General features: G+C 35.7%; 1 protein-coding gene across 1 annotated transcript; it reads left to right on the top strand.

Annotated features, from left to right (window-relative positions):
• The first annotated feature begins 14,759 nt into the window (after positions 1 to 14,759).
• Positions 14,760 to 16,116, top strand: LOC145614004 (uncharacterized). Its single transcript, XM_081669018.1, has 7 exons — positions 14,760 to 14,820; positions 14,923 to 15,106; positions 15,192 to 15,284; positions 15,389 to 15,487; positions 15,622 to 15,728; positions 15,838 to 15,910; positions 16,000 to 16,116. The coding sequence occupies exons 2-7, from the start codon at positions 14,933 to 14,935 to the stop codon at positions 16,114 to 16,116; spliced, it is 663 nt and encodes a 220-aa protein (XP_081525144.1). The 5' UTR covers positions 14,760 to 14,820; positions 14,923 to 14,932.
• Positions 16,117 to 23,001: the final 6,885 nt, after the last annotated feature.

Genomic DNA, 23,001 nt, shown 5'->3' with positions numbered 1-23,001 from the left:
GATAAGAAAGTGTAGCAACTAAAAAAAAAAGGAGGAAGCATTATTATCAACAAAAAGATTGACTGAACTGAATATTTTATGAGAGAAGGAAGTTAAGAACGAGGAAGTACTAATGGAGTTTTGTGATGTATTTGCAAATGTATAACAAATATAAAAATATTAAAAAGTACATGGAAGGGAGAGAAAGGAGGAGAGAGATAGGTAAGTGGGACCACTTTAATTAAAATGTGCCACTAAAAGCTTATATAATACCATTGTCTATTTAATGATACTATTTCTATACATAGTTAGTACCACTACATGCATACATTGTATCACTGAATGTTCAATGGTACTCTTTGATCATCCAATGGTAGTAAAAACCATCCAATAGTACTACACTAAATTTAGAATATGCATTTACGTGTAATTACACCCTTGTCCCTTGTCCGCATTTCTCTATACATAACGAAACTCCATTAGAACAAGCTCGTTATGAACTGAACTGAACTAAACTAAACTGAAGAGAAGATAAGAGAAGAGAAGAGGCCCAAATACTTTATTATACTGCATGCTTAGTATAGTACTCAGCATACTAGTATACTACTGTAGTAATTCGTCTTTAACATCACCTTATTAAGCTTTTCATCTCTTTTTTGGTATCTGTTGCATAAATCTAGCTTAACCTATGTGATGATAGGATCAAATTTAGACTCATGAGAAATATCTTTAAAAAAGTGTAATATAATAAGGAGTAATAATAGAAAAATGTTGCAGGAAAGAGTGAAAGTGGACATTTAGATAGATGGATGAGTAGGTAAGTAGGGGTTATAGGGACTAGACCATGCATTGCATAAAACACTGCAGCTTAGTCTAATAATGGTGTCCACTGTTTACTGTTTACTCTCTTTTGCTTCATCCATTATGTTGCTTATAACATGTACAGTGTATTTTAGGTAATTTAGTTTATAGATAAACCTGCCCTTTTTGTTGTTTTGTTGGATGACAAAAACCTTCAATTTCAATATGTATATTAAATTTGGAAATAATGAAAGAGAGAGAGAGATTCATGACTCCAAACCCTCCCATAACCATAGGGCCAAGAGACTAGAGTAGCTTAGCTATCTAATTCTTCCAAACCTTGAACATTGTTCTTTTTTTTTTTTTTTTTTTTTTTGGGATTGCCTTTATGACATTGCTCCAATTTCATTTAGATCCATTTCCATCTCCAATTTTTACTTACTTTTGAAAAATTAAAAATAAATCAGTTTTGATAAGATCGAGTTAGGCTGGGTTCTCTTCACCTAAGAAAATTATATTCAATAATGTAAAAATAAGTTCAGATCAGTAAAAATAAGTTCAATTCGATAAAAATCAGTAATTGCAAAGAAGAATCATAATAAAGAATCAATAAAAATAATATCGGTTCAATAAAATTAATTTCATTTCAGTAAAAATATTTAAGTTCAACAAAAATAATTTCTTTTCATTCAGAAAAAATAAGATGAAGTAAACAGGGCCTCCTTTGGCTTGAAGTGTGAATGTCAATCTAGCAAATTAGAATCAATATTGCATGGTTATATACTCTATCAAATGAGAAAACTCAGGTTTATAGGCTATCAATTGTACTTTAAATAATTGAGAATGTAGAGATCATGTTCCATTAAGTATTACTTAAGCTAGCCTGTAAGAGATGTTGGTCCTTGAATGACTCATGATATTATTTAATATATGATATTCAAGAAAAACAAATAATTCTTACATTAAACGACAATTCAATAACAAGTTAACAACAAAGAAGGTTTAAACAAATACTAAGTTAGCGGGCTAGACAATTAGGGAAGGGTGGGGGGAGGGGGAAGATAAGGTAATCTCATCCCCCAAATTGTCACTAATGGGAATTGAACCTTTAAGCATGATGCTCTCCTTTTCACTACACCAAACTAATATTGTCTGAAATTGTATTATTTAAACTTATTTAAGAGAGGTTAGAATAATTATGTTAGATTTTAATTTAACTTGAGCTTTTTTTTCCCCCTAATTAAAAATGTACTTACTTGAACTAATTTTCACCATATTACTTCTAAAAGGGACACTGCTTTTATATAAACTTACTTGATCTCTTTCTGGAATAAAATATCCTCTACAATTATTGCTGCATACAAAAAAGAGACACTGCTCTTTCTAAAGGACAATTAAAGTATCATAGTGATTCAGCCTTCCTATTACTGTAACAAATAAACAGGGCTGCAGTGAGGATTTCTAAACCTCTACCTACTTGATACCACTTTGGTCTCTACCAAGTGGGGACCAAGTGTACTTTTACCGACACTTTTGTCTTTAGTGGTTTGGTTCTGGTTTCAACGTGGATGGTATACCAACAATAACCAAGTTAAGCTTAGATGGTATTTTTCTTTGATACCTACGAACTCTTAGATGGTATTACTATTGGTACTATCTAACACCTCTTTAATACCAACGTACACCTTACTGGTACTTACAAAATATGATATCAACTAATGTTTACTAGTTTCTTGATTAATGACTTTTAACGGTACTAGTTATCACAACTCTACTACTTATACATCAACATAGTAAGTTATTTTAACAGTTTAATAGCCCACCATGCTTCGCAATAATTATTATTTAACTAGAGAGTTTTGACCAATACCTGAACTTAGTCGACAATGGAACCTCCGGCGTTCTGAGCTTCCGGCTTTACCAAGGTAGCTAACCCCAACCCTGTCTTCCTTAGATCAGGCTCAGCACAGATCTATTTCGTTTCCTACCTTAGACCGTAATCTCTAATTAAACAATCCTTATTGTGTTTATGATGAAACTTTTTAAACAGAAAGATAACTCATTTGATATATAAGGTTCAAGGGGATAACGTTCCCTTCTTGAACTAAACTTTTATTTAATTTGAAAAGATTACAACACTCATATATTACAACACACACACACAAACTGAAACCTTAAACAGACATAAGCTGAACTAGAGTTTTCTCTACTTTAAGAGAGATGGAGAACCAATCTGTCTCTTAAGGTGAGTATTTTTCTCTAGAGGACTCTCTATTATTTTCAGAGTAATTCTCTAGCTAACTCTTCCAACTCTGCCTTCACTTCTTGATCTAAGCCCCTTTATATAGGGATACAAAGTTATATAGGATTCCTATCAAGCAATTCTACACCATTGCTTTTTACAGAGATATTTTGAAACAGAAACCATTAGTAAAACGTGGCTATAGTGAAGATTCCTCGCATTATTGCTGGTGTGGGCTCAAGCCTTTATAATTTCATCCATCATTATTTCTTGTAGGCCTCCCTCACTATCTTTGCTGTCTTCATACATAGGATTCTCTCTGCAAAGGTCTGCAACACATTTGGCTGCATACTCCTCATCCCAACTCATGAATGCTTCAAACAAATACTCATGGCCTTCAAATGACAGAAACTTTCCACTTTCAATATCTTCTAAATATTTGTAGATTGACTCGGTGTTGTTCATGCCATCTACTAAGTATTCTTTCATCTCGTTTGGCGCCACAATTGTAGTGTTACCAATATGAAACATGACAAGAGGAATTCCTTTCCTTTTTATAAAATCATTAAGATATTGTGAAATGTAGAAAAATCCCAGTGCTCTGGCTTCAGTTGGATTTCTAACAGTCTTCTGACGAATTAGTATGGGATCTTTGCAACACCTTATTCTTCCAAACATTATCAAGTAATGCGGTGGACTAACTTTTCCTTCCTTAACTTCGATATTAGCACATTGCACCTTTACACCTAGCTGAATCTCATCCTTTTTGTCATCACAATATTTTCGAACCCTGTTGAATGCATACTGTTGGAACTTCGTGAGTCTTGGAAAGAAAGAGCCATTGATAGTAGGGAATTCATAGAAATCGTGTACCATCCCATAATCCCAAGCCTTGTAATGTATATCAATGAATGGAGCATTTTTATCAAGAGGATATGGATAGAGTCTCACTGATGCAACTTTAGAGTTTTTGGGAAACTCCATCCTATCTCCCCATAGATCTCGAACATCAAAGAATTTACTGGACCTCGTGACCACCAACTCGTACCATGTCCTAAAATCGTTATCTCTTATTTTATTTAATATTATATTTCGTACATCAGGAATGAGCTGAAATAACATAATTGTTATTTCGAACATCAATAACCTCTGGACTGCCCGATGGCAACCCTTAATTAAACCATCTCGTGAACGTTGTTTTGCTGATATGATTAAGACTTGCATTAAGGCCCAACTGGAGGGTGAAACCCGCTCCATTGCCTTTTCGGTCTCATCAATGAGAGTTTTCCTCTCTACATCCATCTTTTGAAGTTGGTATGCAGGAGGTTTTTGTGTAGTCTTGAGCTTCTTGGACGACATTGGCTAATTCTCTGGTTAAGCTGTCTGCCAAAGAATTCTTTGTTCCCTGTATATGTTCAACAGTAAAAGAGAATTGGTTAAGCCAGAATTGCCAACGCAGGAGTCTCCCTTGCGCTTGCATATTAGACAAATTCTGTTTAACAAAACCGAGTATGCCTTTGCAATCTGTTCTTATTAAGAACTGTTTAGGGGCTAAGAAGATTAAGAACTTCTCGATCCCTCTAATAACTGCAAGGATTTCCTTTTGCATTGTAGGATAATTTAACTCAGCTTTATTAAAACTTTCACTGCTATATCTGCAAAGTTTTTCTCCTTCTTTAATTTTTAACACAGCGCTCTAGTGTTCATTACTAGCATCTGTTTCAAGGATTAAATCATCTTCACTGGTAGGTAGTGTTAGTACAGGAAGATCTTTGCACATAGCTTTTAAATTCTGAACAATTTTAGAATCACAATCCTTCCAGCTCCAAGTTAATTCTTTCTTGAATTTTTGTTGTAATGGTTTTCTTAATAGAGCAAGATTTTCTATGAAATCAGAAGCATAGGTTAAGCATCCAAGAAATCTTTCTAGTTGTTTTCTATCTTCAATTTTATCTGGAAATTTTTCAATCTTTTCTAGGATATGTTTTTGCAATATTATTTGTCCTGCTTTAATTTCTAATCCTAGAAACTCAATTTCTTGTTTAGCATATACACATTTATCTTTTCCAAGGATTATTCCATGTTCCGCACATTTTTGAGTTACAGCTTTAAGATCGTTCTTATGCTGTTCTAAATCCTTTGAGAATATTAAAATATCATCTATGTAAACCAAACAACAATGATTAAGTTCTCTAAAAATATTATCCATTCTTCTCTGAAATATTTGTGGAGCATTTTTTAATCCAAAAGGCATGACTAACCATTCATAATGCCCTTGAGGGGCACTAAATGATGTTAATGGAATGCTTTCTTCTTCCATTTTAATTTGCCAATAACCGCTCTTACAATCCATTTTAGAAAACCATGTGGCTCCTTGTATTCTATTAAATAACATAGTTTTATTGGGAATATAGTAGCCATCAAAAACAGTATTATCATTTAGTTGCTTATAATTAATGACCATTCTAGCTTTACCTCGTTTTTCTTCTGCATGGTTTCTAACCATGAACGCTGGACTGTTATGAGGACTCTTGCTATTCCTAATTAACTTCTTATTCAACAATTCTTTTATTTGCTCATTGAATTCTAATATATCTTGGTAGGTATAAACCATTTGTCTTACTCTGATAATCTTATTAGGATTTGTTAGAGTTATCTTAGCAAATGCTTTATCCTTTTCCCAATGTTCTAAAGGATTTGTTGAATATAATTTTTCACATAACTTTTCTTGTTGTTTATTAATTTGTTCTATTAATGATGATTCACACTCAGAAATTCTAAGTGCAACCTCTCGTTGTGTAGGTGTAACCCTATCACCACGCTGGCTGCGCGTAAATTCCATAGTCTGATGGGTATAAGCCTTTGATATTTTCTGTATAGGGACAGAATGACCATTAATAGTAAAGATTAGCGGATCAATTGTTTGAGTGCATGGGGAGTATAACCTTTGAAAGTTATTTCCTATTATCATATCATGACTTGGCTGATCAGTTGCCCATAAAATAGGAATAACACATCGAACTCCTCCAATTTCTATTTTTAAATCTTCAATTATCTCCGTATGCATTATTAGCAATTCTAACTTGCATAGGATTTTTAGCCTTTTCCCATAAGAATTATGGAAATAATGATCTTTTTCCAAAACATGTAGAGCAACCACTATCAATATACGCACATACTTTATATTTATTATAATCCTCAATGCATATATCAATTGGAATATAAATGCTATTAGGATTAGTACTGGTTACTTCATTACAAGCTTCCATTTGCATATTAACTTCATCTTCATATACTGGTTCACTCACAGTTTTAGTCTTATATCCAATTACTTTTCTTTTATCAATAGGATTATTTAGATCTTCATTTAACTCAAAACTAGAACATGATCCCATATCAATGCTATGCCTTACAGGTTGTTTTAAAGCCTTTTTATTCTCATATTTTTCATTTAGTTTCTTTAGTAGAACTAATATTTCTTCTTCATCTTCTTCTGGCTTCTCATCACATTGTTTTTACAATTTTATAATCGTTGAATTTTGTCTACTTAGACTTGGTGTTCTAAGACTCATATTTCTCTGTATCTTAGGTTTTATAGCTACTCCAATATGAAGTAACCCTGATTCATCAATTAACATTTTATTTGATCTATTACTAACTGCAGGATTCATAAAGAATTCTTCCCACGTTTTTTCAATTTCGATTTCGTTAGGATTTACTTTTATAGGTGTAATTTTCTTCTTAGGGCCTCCTCCTTGCTTATACTTCTGAGCATCTACTATCTGTTTCTTAAAAGATGAGTCTATAGTGTTTACCAACTTGTAAACCACCTTCCATCTTAATTGTATGGGTCGTGTTCCAATATGCATTTTTACTCCTTCTGTTAGTAGTTTGATAGCTAAAAACATAGCCGCATATGAATCTTCTAAGCTCACAAAATATCTAGGTTCACATATGTAGCTTACCGTTCCTTGACTTAAATTACATGTGATACCACTAATTATTTGATCATAAAATTCTTTATGTCTAATATCACAAATAAAACTTAAGCACTTAACATCTTTGCCAAAGTCTTGTAAAGGAGTTATGTATACTTGTACCGCACCAATACAAATATAACTATAATTTCCTTTTTCCTTATGTTTTTTAATACTTTTCCAGTTTATGATATTAATTTCAGCTGCTTTTTGTTCACAATCTTCGATTACTATACTTCCTTCCATTTCTTCACATACATATTTAGTTCTTGTTGTAAAGAAAGAAGTTTTGAATATTTTATCCTTAGTAATCTGAGGAAAATTCCAGCTTTCTTTGTTTTTCTGGTCTAGGTCATTATATTAAAATGAATATTCAGCTCTTTTTAGTTGACCTATAGTCATTTTGCTTTTATCCTCATCATTTTCATCTGATTCTGAGTTTTCTACTTCTTCTCCTTCCATCATATTATTTATTTCTTCGTAATTTTCATCTTCAAACTCACTGTCTTCAGGTTCTTCATTATACTCATTTTCTTCTTCTATTATTTCTACTATTCCTTTATTATTACTTAAAGCCAATTCTAAAGCCTCGTCTTCTGGTATTTCTATGTAATCCCAACTACCTAAGGCTTCCATTAATTTATGATTAGCTTTCTTACATTCATTAGCATAATGTCCTAGTTCTCCACAAGACCAACACTTGCATGTTTTCTTTTTATCAGGACAATATGTTGCTTTTCTGAAAAACCTACTTGGTTTTCTATATTTATGTTTATAGTACTTCTTTTTATAAGTTTCTCCTCTTGATATGTCAAATTTATTTTTCTTATAATTCCTTCTCTTATTATAGTTTTTTCTTTCACATCCATAGTTATTTGGGAAATCCCAACAAGTGAGAAATTGTCTCTTCATTTGTTGAGTTCCTGCAACCTCTCTACATTTCTTTTCAATCCATTTTCTTAAAAAAGCAATTCTGTTTCCTAGGGCATCCCTAGCTAAAAATTTTTCTTTCCATTCTTGATATTTTTCACTAATTTCTTCATTAAGGGGACTTGGTAATTTATCATAGAACATTCCAAGATTTGTTTTATTTTCGCCAATTTTATAATAATATGTTTCAAATTCCATAATGTAACTTTCAAAATATTTCATATTACAGATGGACAAATTACTTAACTTTCTTTGATATTATATTCATTTTTCATTAGGATCAGCTTTTGGACCAATGAACTCTACCTCAATGTATTGACATAACTGCCTAAACATTGTAGTAGGAGATTCACTAGTTCTTAATGTAGCTTTGACTTCTTCATCTATACCATCGTACCAATCTTCTACACAGCCATAAAAACTATGTTCGATATAATTTAAGAAATTTTCTGAAGTCTAGTCAGTGTTTAGGTTGAGTACACTACTCATGCTCTTTTTCCACTGATATAAAACATTTTGTCTATCTCTTACTCCGTCTAACTTAAGCTTATATCCAGTTTGACTTATGGGTTCAAGAGTTACTTCTTCTTGTTTAGGAATTTGGTTTGGCATAACCTTGACACTAAACCGTGTAGTTTTCCCTGGTATGTATCTTGGTCGTGTGCAACTTCCTTCTCCTTGATATCTAGGTCTTTGGATAACATTGTTTAAGTTAATGTTTTCATCAATAATTTCTTCTCCCACATCATTATTATCCATTACTCTTTTACCTAGTTTATTTTCAATCTTTTGTTGGACTACTTCTATGGGTAGAAAGTCCAGATCATTTAACTTTATTAATCCCATTTGTTGATATAGGTCTTCTTCTAAAGTAACATAATTATTTTCTTTTATAGAAGAAATCCCTTTTTTAGAAATTAAATTCATGATTTCGTTAAGCTTATTAGGGTCTTCTTCCTTATCGAATAAGACTTGTAATTCTTCAAGCATTTTCTCCTGAAGATGATGGCTCATTTTTAGTTTCTTGGTTCTTTTCTTGAATACTAATAGGTCTTTTAGGGAGTGATACAGTAAACTTCTTATTTTTATCTAGATTTTGAAAAGGATATTTATATTTATATGGAACAATCTTTTCCTTACTAGGTGATACCTCTTTGTTAAACTGATGTCTAACCTCGTTTGTTAAAGCAAGTTGTACTTGTTTAACTTGTTCTTTTAGCTCAATTAAATTTTTATTAATCTCTGATACTTCTGTTAATAGCTTATGCTCACTGCTCATGCAACGACAATGTAGGCTACCAACTTTTACTTTAAGCTCACCAATTTGATCTACAATATAATTAAGGACTGGGCCAAGATTATTAGAATTTTCTGGAATATGATAGTAATGCTTAAAATCAGGCTTTTTACACTCAGTAGAAGGTCTAGTATTCTCCAGTTTTACTTAATTAATTACAACCTAATTTTAGCTTTTAATAGTATGGCTCTGATACCAATCGAACGCAGCTAGATACCAACAAAGTTTAAATCAGGATACCAACTATAAAGCTACTTATACCAACTATAAAGTTACTTATACCAACAATAATATTTGTTTGATATGATACCAACCGCAGTACTATGATGATACCAACAAGTTGTAGGATGGTATTTTGATACTATTTGTTTGATATGATACCAACCGCAGTACTATGATGATACCAACAAGTTGTAGGATGGTATTTTGATACTACTCAGGATGGTATTATCTATATATATATCGTTGGTACTCACATATAAGGTACTCTCTTTTTTTTTTTTTTTTAATTTTCGTTAAATTACGAAAATAACCTTACTAGAGACCACCTTGGTCTCTACCTACTTGAGACCAAGAATTCCTCGTAGTTTGTACTTTTAACCTCAAAATCTGAATGAAGTTGTTTCAACTGAAAGTTATTGTTCATCTAACCTGGCAGAGATCTTCCAGTAGCGAGGTTTTTTAAGTCTCTACCTACTTGAGACCAGCTTGGTCTCAAGTAAGGGTACATTGGTCTTTTTGCCTTAAAAGGTGTCTTTTTGTTTAAAAAAAAAAAAACCGTCAGTGGTGGGCCCCCCACTTGGTTTCTTGTGAAAAGTTGTAAAGTCTGAAAAGTGGAGAGAGAAAGCATTAGATTTCATTCATAATCTTAAAAAAGTGAAAGAGGGAAAGTGAAAGGTTTGCTCAAGGTGACGAAGAAACAAGGAAGAAACTGCAGCATTTCAAGGGAATTGAAGGCGTAGAAATTCTAGCGCTCGGTTTGAAGACACTGATCATCCATCTTGCGGTTAGTTTGTTGTTGATTTTGGCCAAGAATTTTGGATTTTAGCATTTGTTGAAGTATTAGGGTTTTATTATATATTTGCACTGGTATTTTTTATAGATTTTAATTTCTGTATTTTTAAAGATTTTAATTTTTGATTTTTTATTATATGTGCAAACTTACAGTTTGTTATAGATTTTGATTTTTGGTTTTTTGTTATCTGTGCTGCTTTTTATTGTGGGGGAAATTTGATTATATGAAAGTTGTCATTTTTAGGCTCACAACTTGTTTGAAAATTGTGTGATGGATGATTGATGAATCTTATAAAATAAATGGATGATTTTCTGTTATTATAATTGTTGAATTTTGGGGGTGTTGTTGGAAAATGGATTTGTTTGTCGTGTTTGTGTGTTTTTGTGTGTTCATGTTGTTATGCTATGAAGTTATAGAGTGATATCACTGATAATGTGGGAAAATGGATTAATTACAGTTCAGTGATAATGTGGGAAAATGCGAATTTTGTGAACAGAAGGGTATAATGGTGCCTGTATATGCAATGTTGGTATTGTATTAATACCATTATGTGTCTAATTGGTATTGTATTAATACCATTGTGTGTTGGTATTGTATTAATACCATTTGTGTGTTCAGTGTGTGTTTGGTATTGTATTAAGACCATTAGAGCACATCTTGTTAGGTAAAAAGATAAATTTATAAAACAGCTAGTAAAAGTTGATATAAATTGAGTAAATTGTAGTGAGCACATTAATCAAACCCTAGGCAATGGCACAATATAAATGCATGCTGTTATATTGTGGTCTATGTGTGTCTTTTTGTAATGTGATTTCAGTTGTTGTGTTTAATGGATTGTATATTGTTGCTTTGTTTTAGTCATGGTGTTGGAGAAATCTGGTGACTCCTCAATAAGCTGCAGGCGTAATTGGGGGGTGAGTGTAATTTAATGTGATTTGATGTGTACTAGTTTTGTTGTAATGTTTGTAAAAGTTATTGAATACAGATGTAGTTCAATTACCTGTGTGTAATATATTCACCGTTGTATGCTTTGCAGGGTACCTTGAAAAACATTATGAAAACTGTACCAGCGGCTTCTTCTAACAAACACGTGGATAAGCGTAAATTGAAAGGTGTGGTGGAGGAGGTAGTACCTGAGGATGTAGTAGTTGAGGATGATTTTGAGGATGACGATGGTACTGAAGCAAGTATTGATGATGATGATTATGTAGAAGAGCCTGAAGAGGTTGACCCTGATGATGAGTTAGATGTTGGTGACTATGTACAAGAGGTGTACGTACAAAGCAAGAGTGGGCGTAAGAAGCGTAAAGTGGTTGAGGAAGTGGTTGAGGAAGAAGAACCTGTGCCCAATACTACTACAAGTAAACCTGTTAAGAAACAGAAGATAATTAGAACAGTGAAGCGTCCCCCGGCTGCAAAGAGGCAATATGTTCAGAGGCCGGCACCCGTTGAGAGGATGTATGTGGAGAGGCCGCCAGCCGTGGAGAGGCAGTACGTGGAGAGGCCGCCAGCCGTGGAGAGGCAGTACGTGGAGAGGCCGCCAGCCGTGGAGAGGCAGTACGTGGAGAGGCCGGGTGTCGTCGAGAGGCAATATTTGGAGAGGAGGCCTGCTGCTGCAGAGAGAGAATATGTGGGGGGCAGGCAGTATGTGGAGAGGTCTGCACCGAGGCGACGATTAGCTGTGGAACAAGATGATCAGGTGAAATTTTAAGTTAATAGTGTGATCTGAATAGTTTGTATTTTATGGTTGACTTTATTTACCCCATTGCCTTTTTTTTGGTGTTTCTGTAGATTGATCTAGAACCGGGCCCATCGGTCGGTGAAAAGGTGAAAAAGAGTGGGGTTGTGGTTAGTACGCAGTTGAGGATGTGCAAGAAGGTAAATTTAGTTTATTGTAACAATTTATGGTAATTTAATGGTGCATGTGCATTAGGGCTTACAGTTTCTGATGGGATTTTGTGTTTTGATTCGACAGTCTGCAAATTACAATTGCCGTGTTTCTGCATTTTCTGACCTGATTACTGTGCTGAAAATTGAGCAAGGGAAGATTGACCTTCTGAATAGGTGTGGTTTTGGAGGTCTGTTGAAGTTGAAACTTAAAAAAATTGATCGTAGGTTTTGTTACTGGCTGATGACAAGGGTTGACCATGAGAGGAGTATGTTTGTCGGTGTTGATGGGATGGAGTTGCCTCTAGGACCCGAGCAATGGAGGTGTATTTTTGATCTTGCTCGGGGTCCAAATCCCGTGCCAGAGGCTGTAGAGGATCCAGTTATGGAGAGTAAGTTAATCGACATAGTTAGGAATTTTGGTGATGTGAATGCTAGTGGGAGAGATTATATCTCGATTCAGAGGGCGTATGATTGTTTAGGGTTGATGCCAATTGGAACAGAGGAGGAGAAGGACCATTTTATGAGGGCGTTTCTGATAGTTGTGTTGGGCTGTATTCTGTGTCCTACGACTAATGGGCAGAGCTTGGCTACTAGCTTGTTGCCTGCTGTCACTGTTGGTGCTGATGCTAGTCAGTATGACTGATGCTCTATGGTACATTAGTAGGTTGATGGGTCATGTGCGTGACTTTCATAAGAGATTTGATGCTAAAGGCTTTGCTGCTGGTGGAGGTGGTTGTGGCCTTTTTTTGATGGTGAGGAGATTGTTACTTGGTTTAAAATGTTGTGTATTTCAACTGTTATGTGTAGTCTATGTTTTTATTTAAATGTATACTTGTTTAGTTCTGATTATTATACTTAGTACAGTTTTGTTCTTGTTGTAGATTTTTTATTTGGATCATCTTGCGTTGCAACCGCTTACCTGAGGGAGAATGCCCAGAATTGAAGTCTGGACGGAGAAGAAAATAAGTGCAGCTATTCAGCAGGACTTGCTGCCATCTTTAGATTATGGAAAATTGAAAGTAAAGTCCATTTATTATGTATTCCAGTGTTCAAATATTCCAGTTTTCCAAGTTGTTGTTGTTGATTCTTCTGTTTTGTATCCTTGTCTTTGTCAGTTGCTTGACGTAGCGTATGGGGAAAGGCATCCATGGGAGCCTAGGGACACTGCGGAATCATTTGAAGTCAGGGTTGGAAATGAGGTATGTTGGCAATTATGTAGACGAGATTTGATTATGCTGCTAGTATATTGAGCAATAATGGATTGTAACTATGCACACTTCACATATTTATGCATTTAAATTTCTGAATCTTCCATTTGTTATATATGCTTTTGTTTTAATTATATACTTGTTATTTCTGGCCGTATATGTATACATTTTGTTATTATTGATTTTGCTAGCTTATGGTATTAGTGATTAGTGGTCCTTAACAACTGTGTATTTTTTTTGTTTTAGTGTTTATTATATAGTTTTTATTATATAGTAGTAATTCATGTTTTGAGGGTTAAATTATGTTCTACTGATTGCATTTTTGCACTGCCCTGATTTGGATTACTTTATTTTGTTCCCTAATTCATTTTTTGGGATAAATGATGTCCTACAAGTTACAATTGCATGAACTCATTCTATACTTTGTGTGCTACTTGATTAATTCTGACCAATTGATTGTATTGTCTTTTATGAATATTTTGCTCTCTCTGAACAGGCTTTTGGCCTCTTGAACATCATATGTTGTTTCTTAACATTTATCATGTACCATTATGCTTATACTTGGTTGGCTATACCATCCTAATCATAGATGGTATCAATTGTGTTACCATCCTAGTCATAGATGGTGCCTTAACCCAACCCAATTGTATTACCATCCTAGTCATAGATGCTGCTAATGATACGAAAAGCCAATACCTCTATTACTTTTGGATGGTATGAATACCTCTATTACAGTCTTAGGCATAGGTAGTTCCACAAGTTGCAAGATTTAGTGTTGATTCTTGGTTGTTGTTTGTACTGGCCATCTGTGTGTGTTGATCTTTATCTATTGTAGGTGGTGAAAATGTTGAAGCCCTATCTGGAGAGATTTGAGAGCATTTTGAATGCCACAAACAGGGGTTTTGTTAGGAAAGCCCCTAAGGAGAGGTCACCGATTGAGAGATCTCCTGTTTTGAATGTGACTAGCTCCAAATCCAGGTCTGAGTCGTTAGAGGACTTGTCAGCTGAAGTCAGCAAGGGTAGGCTTGAAGAGACCTACAGAGAACTGCAGGAGGTGGTAGGTATGAGTGTTGAGGACCCGGTAGGACATGTGGTTGGTGAAGTGTCCTCCGCGGTGAAAGACAAATTTGGTGAGGGGGGAGATAATGTGGATGACAGGAGTGAACCAGCTCCCTCAGTTGGTGCTCCGAATGACAAAAGTGGGGACAAAGGATGGACTGATGGAGGGGTTTCTAAGGATGACAGTGTTGCAGGGGGTTTGAACAAGGGGGAGGCAGTGATTGATGAAGGGGACAAAGGCAGTGCACCAGGAGAGGGGACTAACCAGGAACGGGACCGAAGCGTTGGGAAGCGACCATTGAAACCATCTAAGAAGGTGTACTCTGATGATTACATTTCTGGTAATTGAAAGTTGCTACTTTAGGGTCTGCAGACACGGCCCTCATCAATTATTGCAAATCTTGGTCTTCCAAAGGCGGCAGGTAACTATTTAAGATTACCTATATGTTGATGTATTATGTTGTTAGCTATTTGTATATTTACCTATTTTGTCATATAATTGAAATTTCTGTATACACTTGTAGTGGTCCAATCATGTTGCAATGTGATGGAGAATTCGCTTGTCTTGATTCTTGCCATGATGTTGTTCACCCACGGAGGAAAGTCGGTACCCAGTATGTTAATGTTGTGTCAAAGATTTACACAAAGGAATGGGCTATAAAATACGAAGGGCATAGCAAACGGATCATGATGCATCCTGCTTATGGGGTAATCTCAATAATCAATAATCTCAGAACATCTATTATGTTGTTTTGGTCATGGAAATCATGTGTTGAATTATGTTATTGGTCAGGTTAAGTTGATAACTAACATGGACAGTCCGGCAGACCTTGCCAAAAAGCATGGGCAACCTTTGCGTGGTGTAGCGGCTAGTCTACTAGCTGTGGTTAGTTTGACAAATGTTTTTTAGTGTCATTATTTATTTTCACTCCTCTGGGAGGTGGTGAGTTGAAGGTCCATGTGTTCTGAAATACTGTATATTCTATACAGGTATTTGTGCCGGTGGTGAAGGATGATCATTGGTGGTGTGCCGCGTTCTCCTTTAAGGAGGAAAAGGTTTGGATCATTGACTCCATGTATGCTGATCCTGTTGGTGACACAAAGAATATTTAACCAAACTGGTATGCATATTTAACCAAACTTACTTGAATAATGATTACATACCCTGAGCTTTTAGGGGTGACATTAGTTTGAATTGTGCTGGGGATGCTGTTGCTTTGTAGGTCAATGCAGTGGATGTGTTGGTCAAGTATCATGATCACACTTGGCCCGAGGGATCCATTGTCGCATGGCCTATTGAGTCATTAGGCCTCGTTCAAAAACCAGACATGTGTGTTTGTTACTTAATTTTCTAAGTAAAAATTTATTGTTTGGTTTTTTTAAAAAAATTTATTGGCCTCTAATGGTGTTTCATACCTTCCTGAATCAATCCTTTCCAGTGTTTGCTGTGGAGTGGTGATGCTAGCATGCATCAAGGACAGTACTGACCGCTTTAGGACTAAGTGGCAGATGGTTAGTTTAGTTTGTCACTACAACCTTGTTTTGCTCTGATGGATATACGTGTTGATATTAATTGTTGGTATTATTGGTGAATTATGGAGGATGGGGGTGATGTTAAATCTGGTCGGGTGAAGTTGCTAATTGAAGACCTCAGATCGGCCTGCAATGAACGGCGACAGGACCTTGATGGCCTCATCACAGAAGCACAAGAGGGTTAGGTAGTTTGACTACTTGTTAGTTGGATTCAGTTTAGGAGAAGTGGTATTTTGGATGTAGTTGTATGTTGTTGGTAAATGGGGGGTTCAGTACTTTAGTTTTTGGGGTAAAGTATTGTTGATCAGTTGTCGTATCTTTTGAGAAACTTGTTGTTTGGTGGACAATCACAGCACATAGGTAGGTATGTTTGAAATTAAGTACAGACTTGAATCATGTATTTGGTACCACCTGACCATAGATAGTACCTCTTATTACACCATCCTGACCATAGATAGTACCTCTTATCACATCATCCATGTAGGAATGGTACTATAACTAGGTGAGGATGTCAATGGTACTCTGATATATATTTTGGATATTCATATACCATACTGACTATAGATGGTACATTTTTCAATTAGGATGGTATCATATGGAGGTGTACCATCCAGTTAATTATATACTATCCAAGTAATAGTTGGTACCAAATTCTCATAAATGGTACTATTTTATACCATCATCACCATATTATACCATCACCATATTACACCATCTATACCATACATGATACTATCATCACCATAATAGACTTATTGGACCATAATATATTGGACCATGGATAGTTCCCTTTTTTATTCGATATATTAGTTCAGTTCTCCTCATATTGCACCATGGATAGTTCCCTTTTTCATTCGATTATACATCTAAATCACCAACTCACTTTACATCTCCATCAAAGATAGAAAGTACTTCAGGTCAAAAGGGTTAGTTAAGAAACGATTTAATAAACAGTAACAATATTATTTTTAATGGGCTGTGATGAATTACCGTATAACATAGAAAGCACCTTTACAGTTCCATTTTTATTGAGGTTGGTTTTGTATTGATACCATCGTACAAGATAGAAAACACCTTTATAGTTCTGTTGGTGTTTTGTTTGAAATAAAATGGTTGTAATATGTCTGTGATGGTGTTTCTCCTGTTTTGCAAGAAGGAGACATAATTGATAGGAGTAAATGGCGTTGTACTTGCATTTATTGTGTATTTAATGTTGGACTATAAATATGGGGTAGATCAGATCTTGTAAATGTATATGTTCTATCATTTCTTTTAAAATGACTACTTCTCCAAATATTTGTAGTAAGTTAAAATCTACCCAATTATCTCCTAGTACACGAATTCCGTATCATCCACCTTATGTTATGTATCTTAAGCCTCTAGAGACATGTGAGGTAGACTTTGATATCAACAAAACAGTGTATTACAAGAAGTACGTTGATATTGATCGCGTGGATCCAATAGAACTAGTCGAGTTACGGGTTTCTTTGTTGTCTTCTGCGGTTTATTGGGAGCCTTTCACAGGACAGTTCATGCTCATACCATCAGGTGAGAAAATCTTCCCTAGTCACTTACCTTTGTTGTGTGATTCGTATGGCATGCATAGGGGTTGGTGGGATTATCTTCAGTGGGAATTACAAAACTTGGGACAAGGCTTGATTCCTGAAAATTTACTACCAATATTTGATCCAAAACCCCAATACCAATTTGATAATTTGGCTATATATGCTGTACCAACGAAGACATCTCCGATCTTTGTTGGGTCTTTCACTGATTCTATCCATGTCATGGAATTGGCTACTGTTGCGGTGGTGTTGCATGTCCAAGTGTATTTTTCATATTCCCAAAAGCGGCAACTGCGTTTCCATGTCCACAAAATTAAGGCTGGTCCAACTTCACCGTACTCCAGCTCAACACCGATCATTCCAAAAGGGAAAAAAATTGTTTGCTGGAATGCTAGGGGAATGAACCGTCCATGTTTTGTACGTCATTTCTATGAACTTTATGAACGTCACCACCCAACCATAATGGTAGTGACAGAAAGCCGTAACAGGTATGAAGATCTGGTACTTATTAAACTAGCACTCCCTTTGACTTATGAGTTGGACTTGTATGGTCCTATAGCTTCACCGGGTGGTGTAGTTGTGCTTTGGTGCAAAGGTGAAGTTCAACCTATGGCCCATCCACTGAAACACCCGGATGTACCACAGATAGTTCAGCAAGTTGTTAACCTTTCGTTCCACGTAAGATTAAAAAATATTTATATTGGTGCATTCTTATCAACTTTTGTGGTTAGTAGTTGTCTCACTACGAATTTGTTCAACTATTGCAGGGAGCTCGTGGTGCATCACCCACTAGCAGGAGGTCACTGAAACAACTATTCGGACAGTCAGTCAATGAGAATAACAATTCCAAAAACATCTGAGCTTATTTTAGATGGTGCCTCATTGCCATGTTTGCTAATACCAATTAGAAAGTTCTTGGTACCAATATGATTTGTGGTGGTGCTTTATTTTGGAATATATATTATTGTAAAACATGAGTATGGTACCATTATGGAACCATCTTGATGCATTATGGTACTTATATTAGTGAATTATATTTTACGCTCGTGTTTATGTTGTTGATATTGAAATTTAACATAACTGGGATTGACATATCATAATTAAAATTAGTACAGGTTATTATCATACACGACATAGTACGTAAAATAATATTACAATGAGACAAAATGCAATCATCTTTTTAACGACCCGGACACCCCCGTTGACTTCAGCCACAGCAGCAGCCATCTTGTCCATGCCCAACCATACTAGCTTCCCCGGAACCATGTTCTCAGGTCGAATCATGGCCTCCCCTTCAACCCATTTGAAAAAAGAGCAGTGACGGCACTTGTAGTATAAACGACTAGGGTTAGTCGAGGTGTCTGAAACACGAATCTCTACTACAATGGCCTCGCAATTAGGACAAGTAATCATCTCCACCCACGACACGGGTCTGTGATTAGGATGACAAGTTTGAGCCCTAAACCCAGTATTTGCGGACGAATTCCTTGACATGTTCTGGTATGGATGTTTAAATTTTGAAAATCAAAAGGAAAATGAAAGAATTTGTGGAAAATGAAGAAGATTAGTAATAGGAGATGCCGAGGGAACTAAAATTGTACCTCAATTATACTAAGTTCATAGCACCACTGTAAATGTCATAATAAATTTTATACGTGTATTGGGAAGCGGCAGCAAAGGGCGGGAAAATTCCCTCTAAAAATTTCGAACCATGGCATGGAATGTGCATGATATGTGAACTGCGAAATACTAACTACGAAGTAGTTGGTATAATCAGCCACTCCAAAATTGTAGTTCTAAAACCATCCAACAGTGTGGATATTCGGTATTCTTATTTTAAAAAATAGTAAATATTGGTCAACGCACACCCTTTAAAAGATTTGACAAGATACAACAGGAAGGCCTTTCTGAAAAGGCTACTAATAGCTGACAAATTCACAGACAACTAGACTAGGGGAACACGTAAGCCTTGATTGATGGGTTATTAATTTCAAATTCCAAACTTTACTATGCTATTTCCACCACTAAAGGTTATGATGGTATTATTATGTATCCACAATAACACCATTATATTTCAAAGAAACACCAACTTAGCCCTTGATGGTATCAAGGAGATAGGGAACTCGCAATTTCGTGTTGTATATTTTCCCCACTATATACACACTACATTTACTGTATGGTGTTGTATTAAAATTGAGTACACACTTCATTAAATGAGAAGTCACCTTTAACAAGATTATCATTAAATGTGTATTTCCTTCAAAAGCTTCAATGCAAGAACTCTAATGCAATAACTCTTGATGGGAATAAAAGCATCAGAAAAGCTCTTCTCTTTCAGTCACTTCCACTAAATGAAGTAAATGAAACTGATCGTTAAATAAATGACAAATAAATTCATTACTTCTCTATCTATTGATAAATAAATGCATTACTTCTTTATCTATCATTATATGTGTTCGGGTGTTCAAGAAACCCCATCCTCACATACAACGGTATAATTAGGACCGCAAATGGTATCACATAAATAAATGTAAAGATGTTAAACAAGCTTAAACTACCGTTGTGGCTCAGCCAGTCCTCAAATAGAGTTGTAGAAATAGAAATATAAAACATGATACCAATTGTAGATGTTAAATAACCGATATACTTTAGCACATGTTAAATAACCGATATACTTTAGCACATGTTAAATAACCGATACCAATTGTAGATGTTAAATAACCGATATACTTTAGCACATGTTAAATAACCGATATACTTTAGCACACTAAAATACATCAAGTAACACACATCACATAGTTAAATAACTAACATACCTAGACAAATATACTTAGACACCCATACTGGACTAACACATGGCTAAATGAAGTACCCATACTGAACTTAGACCTAATAATACTATTATTAATTACCCATGGTACCAACAAGAAATAGAATGGTATGGAAACATGCCATTTTGTTGGTACTCTTAAACTACCTAGTTATATTTAATGATACCAACTTAATTTATGCTGGTACACTTAATCTACCTAGAAGACACCATGTAAACATAAATCAAGATGGCCTCAGATCTCTTCACTACCATCTGTGTCGGACAATTCTGAGGTGGTGTACTCCGTTCCGGAACTTAAATCCATATCCCAAAAGAGCCGGTCGTGAGCTTCTTCGCAGCCAAATCCATCTGGTGCTTGTAGTCTGCAGGATGGAGATCGGTGATGTATGGATTAGTAAGTAGGACATCCATGTGTTCCATAACATCCAACCCATTGGCCTCCATCATCATGTTCTTGAACGTAAGGAAGTTTTCCTCGTCTTCTTGGAACTGGAACTCAAAGTAAAAAATTTCATGGGAAAAGTTCACCCACTCACATGTGATGTTGATCTTATCGGCAACATGAACACCAACACCACTTTCGCCAGAAAACTTGCGTCCTAAAATAATAATACCCCATTTTCCCGACTCAGGCACATTCTTCTCAATGATATCATGAACATCTTCCAACCATGCTTCAATTGGCTTAAACAAGGTAAAGAATTTCCCTAGCCAAATATACGCACGTTTATTTAGCATGCATTTTGGCAATATTTTTATAAACTTCACAACATCAAAAATAAAAGCCATTTTGTAAACATCTAGTAGGTAAAACAACAAGCAATATGCATCCTTTCTAAACTCTCTCCCAGGCCCTAGTTCTAGTAGACTCAAGTAAGGATAATCGGGATGAAACCTTAAACCGCGTATAGCACCCGAACCTTTACCACTGTAAACAGCTAGTTGAAATGGCCGAATAAGATTCTTTGACCGATTCTCCAGAACTATGGCACCTATGGAATCTTTGACATCCCTCTCTCCCGGTTCTTCCAGTTCCTTGCATATGTCGAAATCTTCAACCTTAGCTTTTCCCTTTTCAGCATACGTGTACCTGCGGGTCATGCTCCTTGTGACTCTATTATGGGTTGACGAAGACTCACCGTGTTCTTTTTTCCCCATGATCAAATTTGATAAAATAAAAAATGTAACAATTTAGCAAACAATGATTCAATTCAACTTGGAGAGTAGAGTGTTATATTTTGTTTAGGTTGCAAGTACAATAAAATATGGGTATAAATGTATTCATTCTGATGCACTTTCTTTAATTCATGTTGTTGGTATGCATTTAATGTCATGTGTGCGGATTAATGTGCTAGTAACTGTACATTTCATAATACCACCCTAAGCTAGATTAGTATCTGTTATAAATTCCAATAGTATACCATCTAGCATAAAAGATAGCATAAAAGATAAAGGTTACACATTCAAATAATTTAATTGAAATACTTTTATTACAGCAAAGAAAGACACTAATGTACCAATTATGGTCTGATAAGTACTATTGACCTCCATATGATACCATCCTTAGTAAAATAGGTACCATGCACAGTCAAGATGGTATACTGTGGGACATTATTGGAACCTTCAACCTCTACGATAGTGTCACATACAATGTCTCTACTCTGACAAACCCGTAGCTGTTACACTAAAGGGACAACGTCGCCCTTGAAGGTGTGGGGAGCTGCTCGTTACTACCATCCACTCCCTGTACCATGACTGAGTGTCTGTGTTGAATTGCTTTGAAATGAACATCTTATTTGAAATAAAACCCTCCCCCCAGGCAGTCCCCAAGGATGCTTTGACCTCCCGGCCCGACGTAAAGGTTTTGAAGGACGAGCTCCCCGAACTAAACGCTGCGTCGAACACGTCTGTGACCTCGTTCACGACAATGAGTGCAATGCTATAACTTACAGCGATTTGTTTCATTTTTCTAGCTACGGCCACTAATGTTCGGTGCCGTTCGTAATATCCCTTAGATGTGTTGTCATGGTCGTCGCGGAATAAATGTGCTATAAAATCAAGCACGACTACCCTGGTGTGCCTACATCCTTCATGCGACTGCAACACCATTTGCTCCACTTGGTTCAACACTAATAGAATTTGTTGAGGATTGTCAACCTTCTTCACTTGAACCAAACTAAGTGGATTTTCATCAGTGGAGTGGTGTTGTAAAAGATGTGTACTTATCTGACTAAGCAACCTAACCGGAAACACCGGGCACGCTTGTATGTAAATAGAGGATCCATATAAGCCACCATCTTCCGGCAACAACGTACAATTCAATACCAACTGCAAGCATATTTGTGTTTTACCTACGCCACTTTCACCGTAAATTTCAGTTACCTCACCTGTGCGTATACCACCTTCTAAGACGAAGTCTAATCTTTGACATTTGGTCTTACATTTTTTATTCATTTTCATAACTGTGGGTATAATTTTTTCACTACTTTCACTACTTTTATATATAGGGGGGGGGGGACTAGGATATATATGTGGATAATGCCTTTGGATTACATTATCCACAAGTACATGCAAGTACATGCAACACGTAAACACCCACACAACTCCGTGATTTAAGCCTGTCCTATGATGGTATAATTGACATCCTCATTGGTTTTGATGCTTGTGGGTTT

This window comes from Chenopodium album, chromosome 25, assembly GCF_948465745.1.
Source record: "Chenopodium album chromosome 25, dcCheAlbu1.1, whole genome shotgun sequence".
Taxonomy (NCBI): domain Eukaryota; kingdom Viridiplantae; phylum Streptophyta; class Magnoliopsida; order Caryophyllales; family Amaranthaceae; genus Chenopodium; species Chenopodium album.
This window is presented reverse-complemented; position numbering and strand designations above follow the sequence as displayed.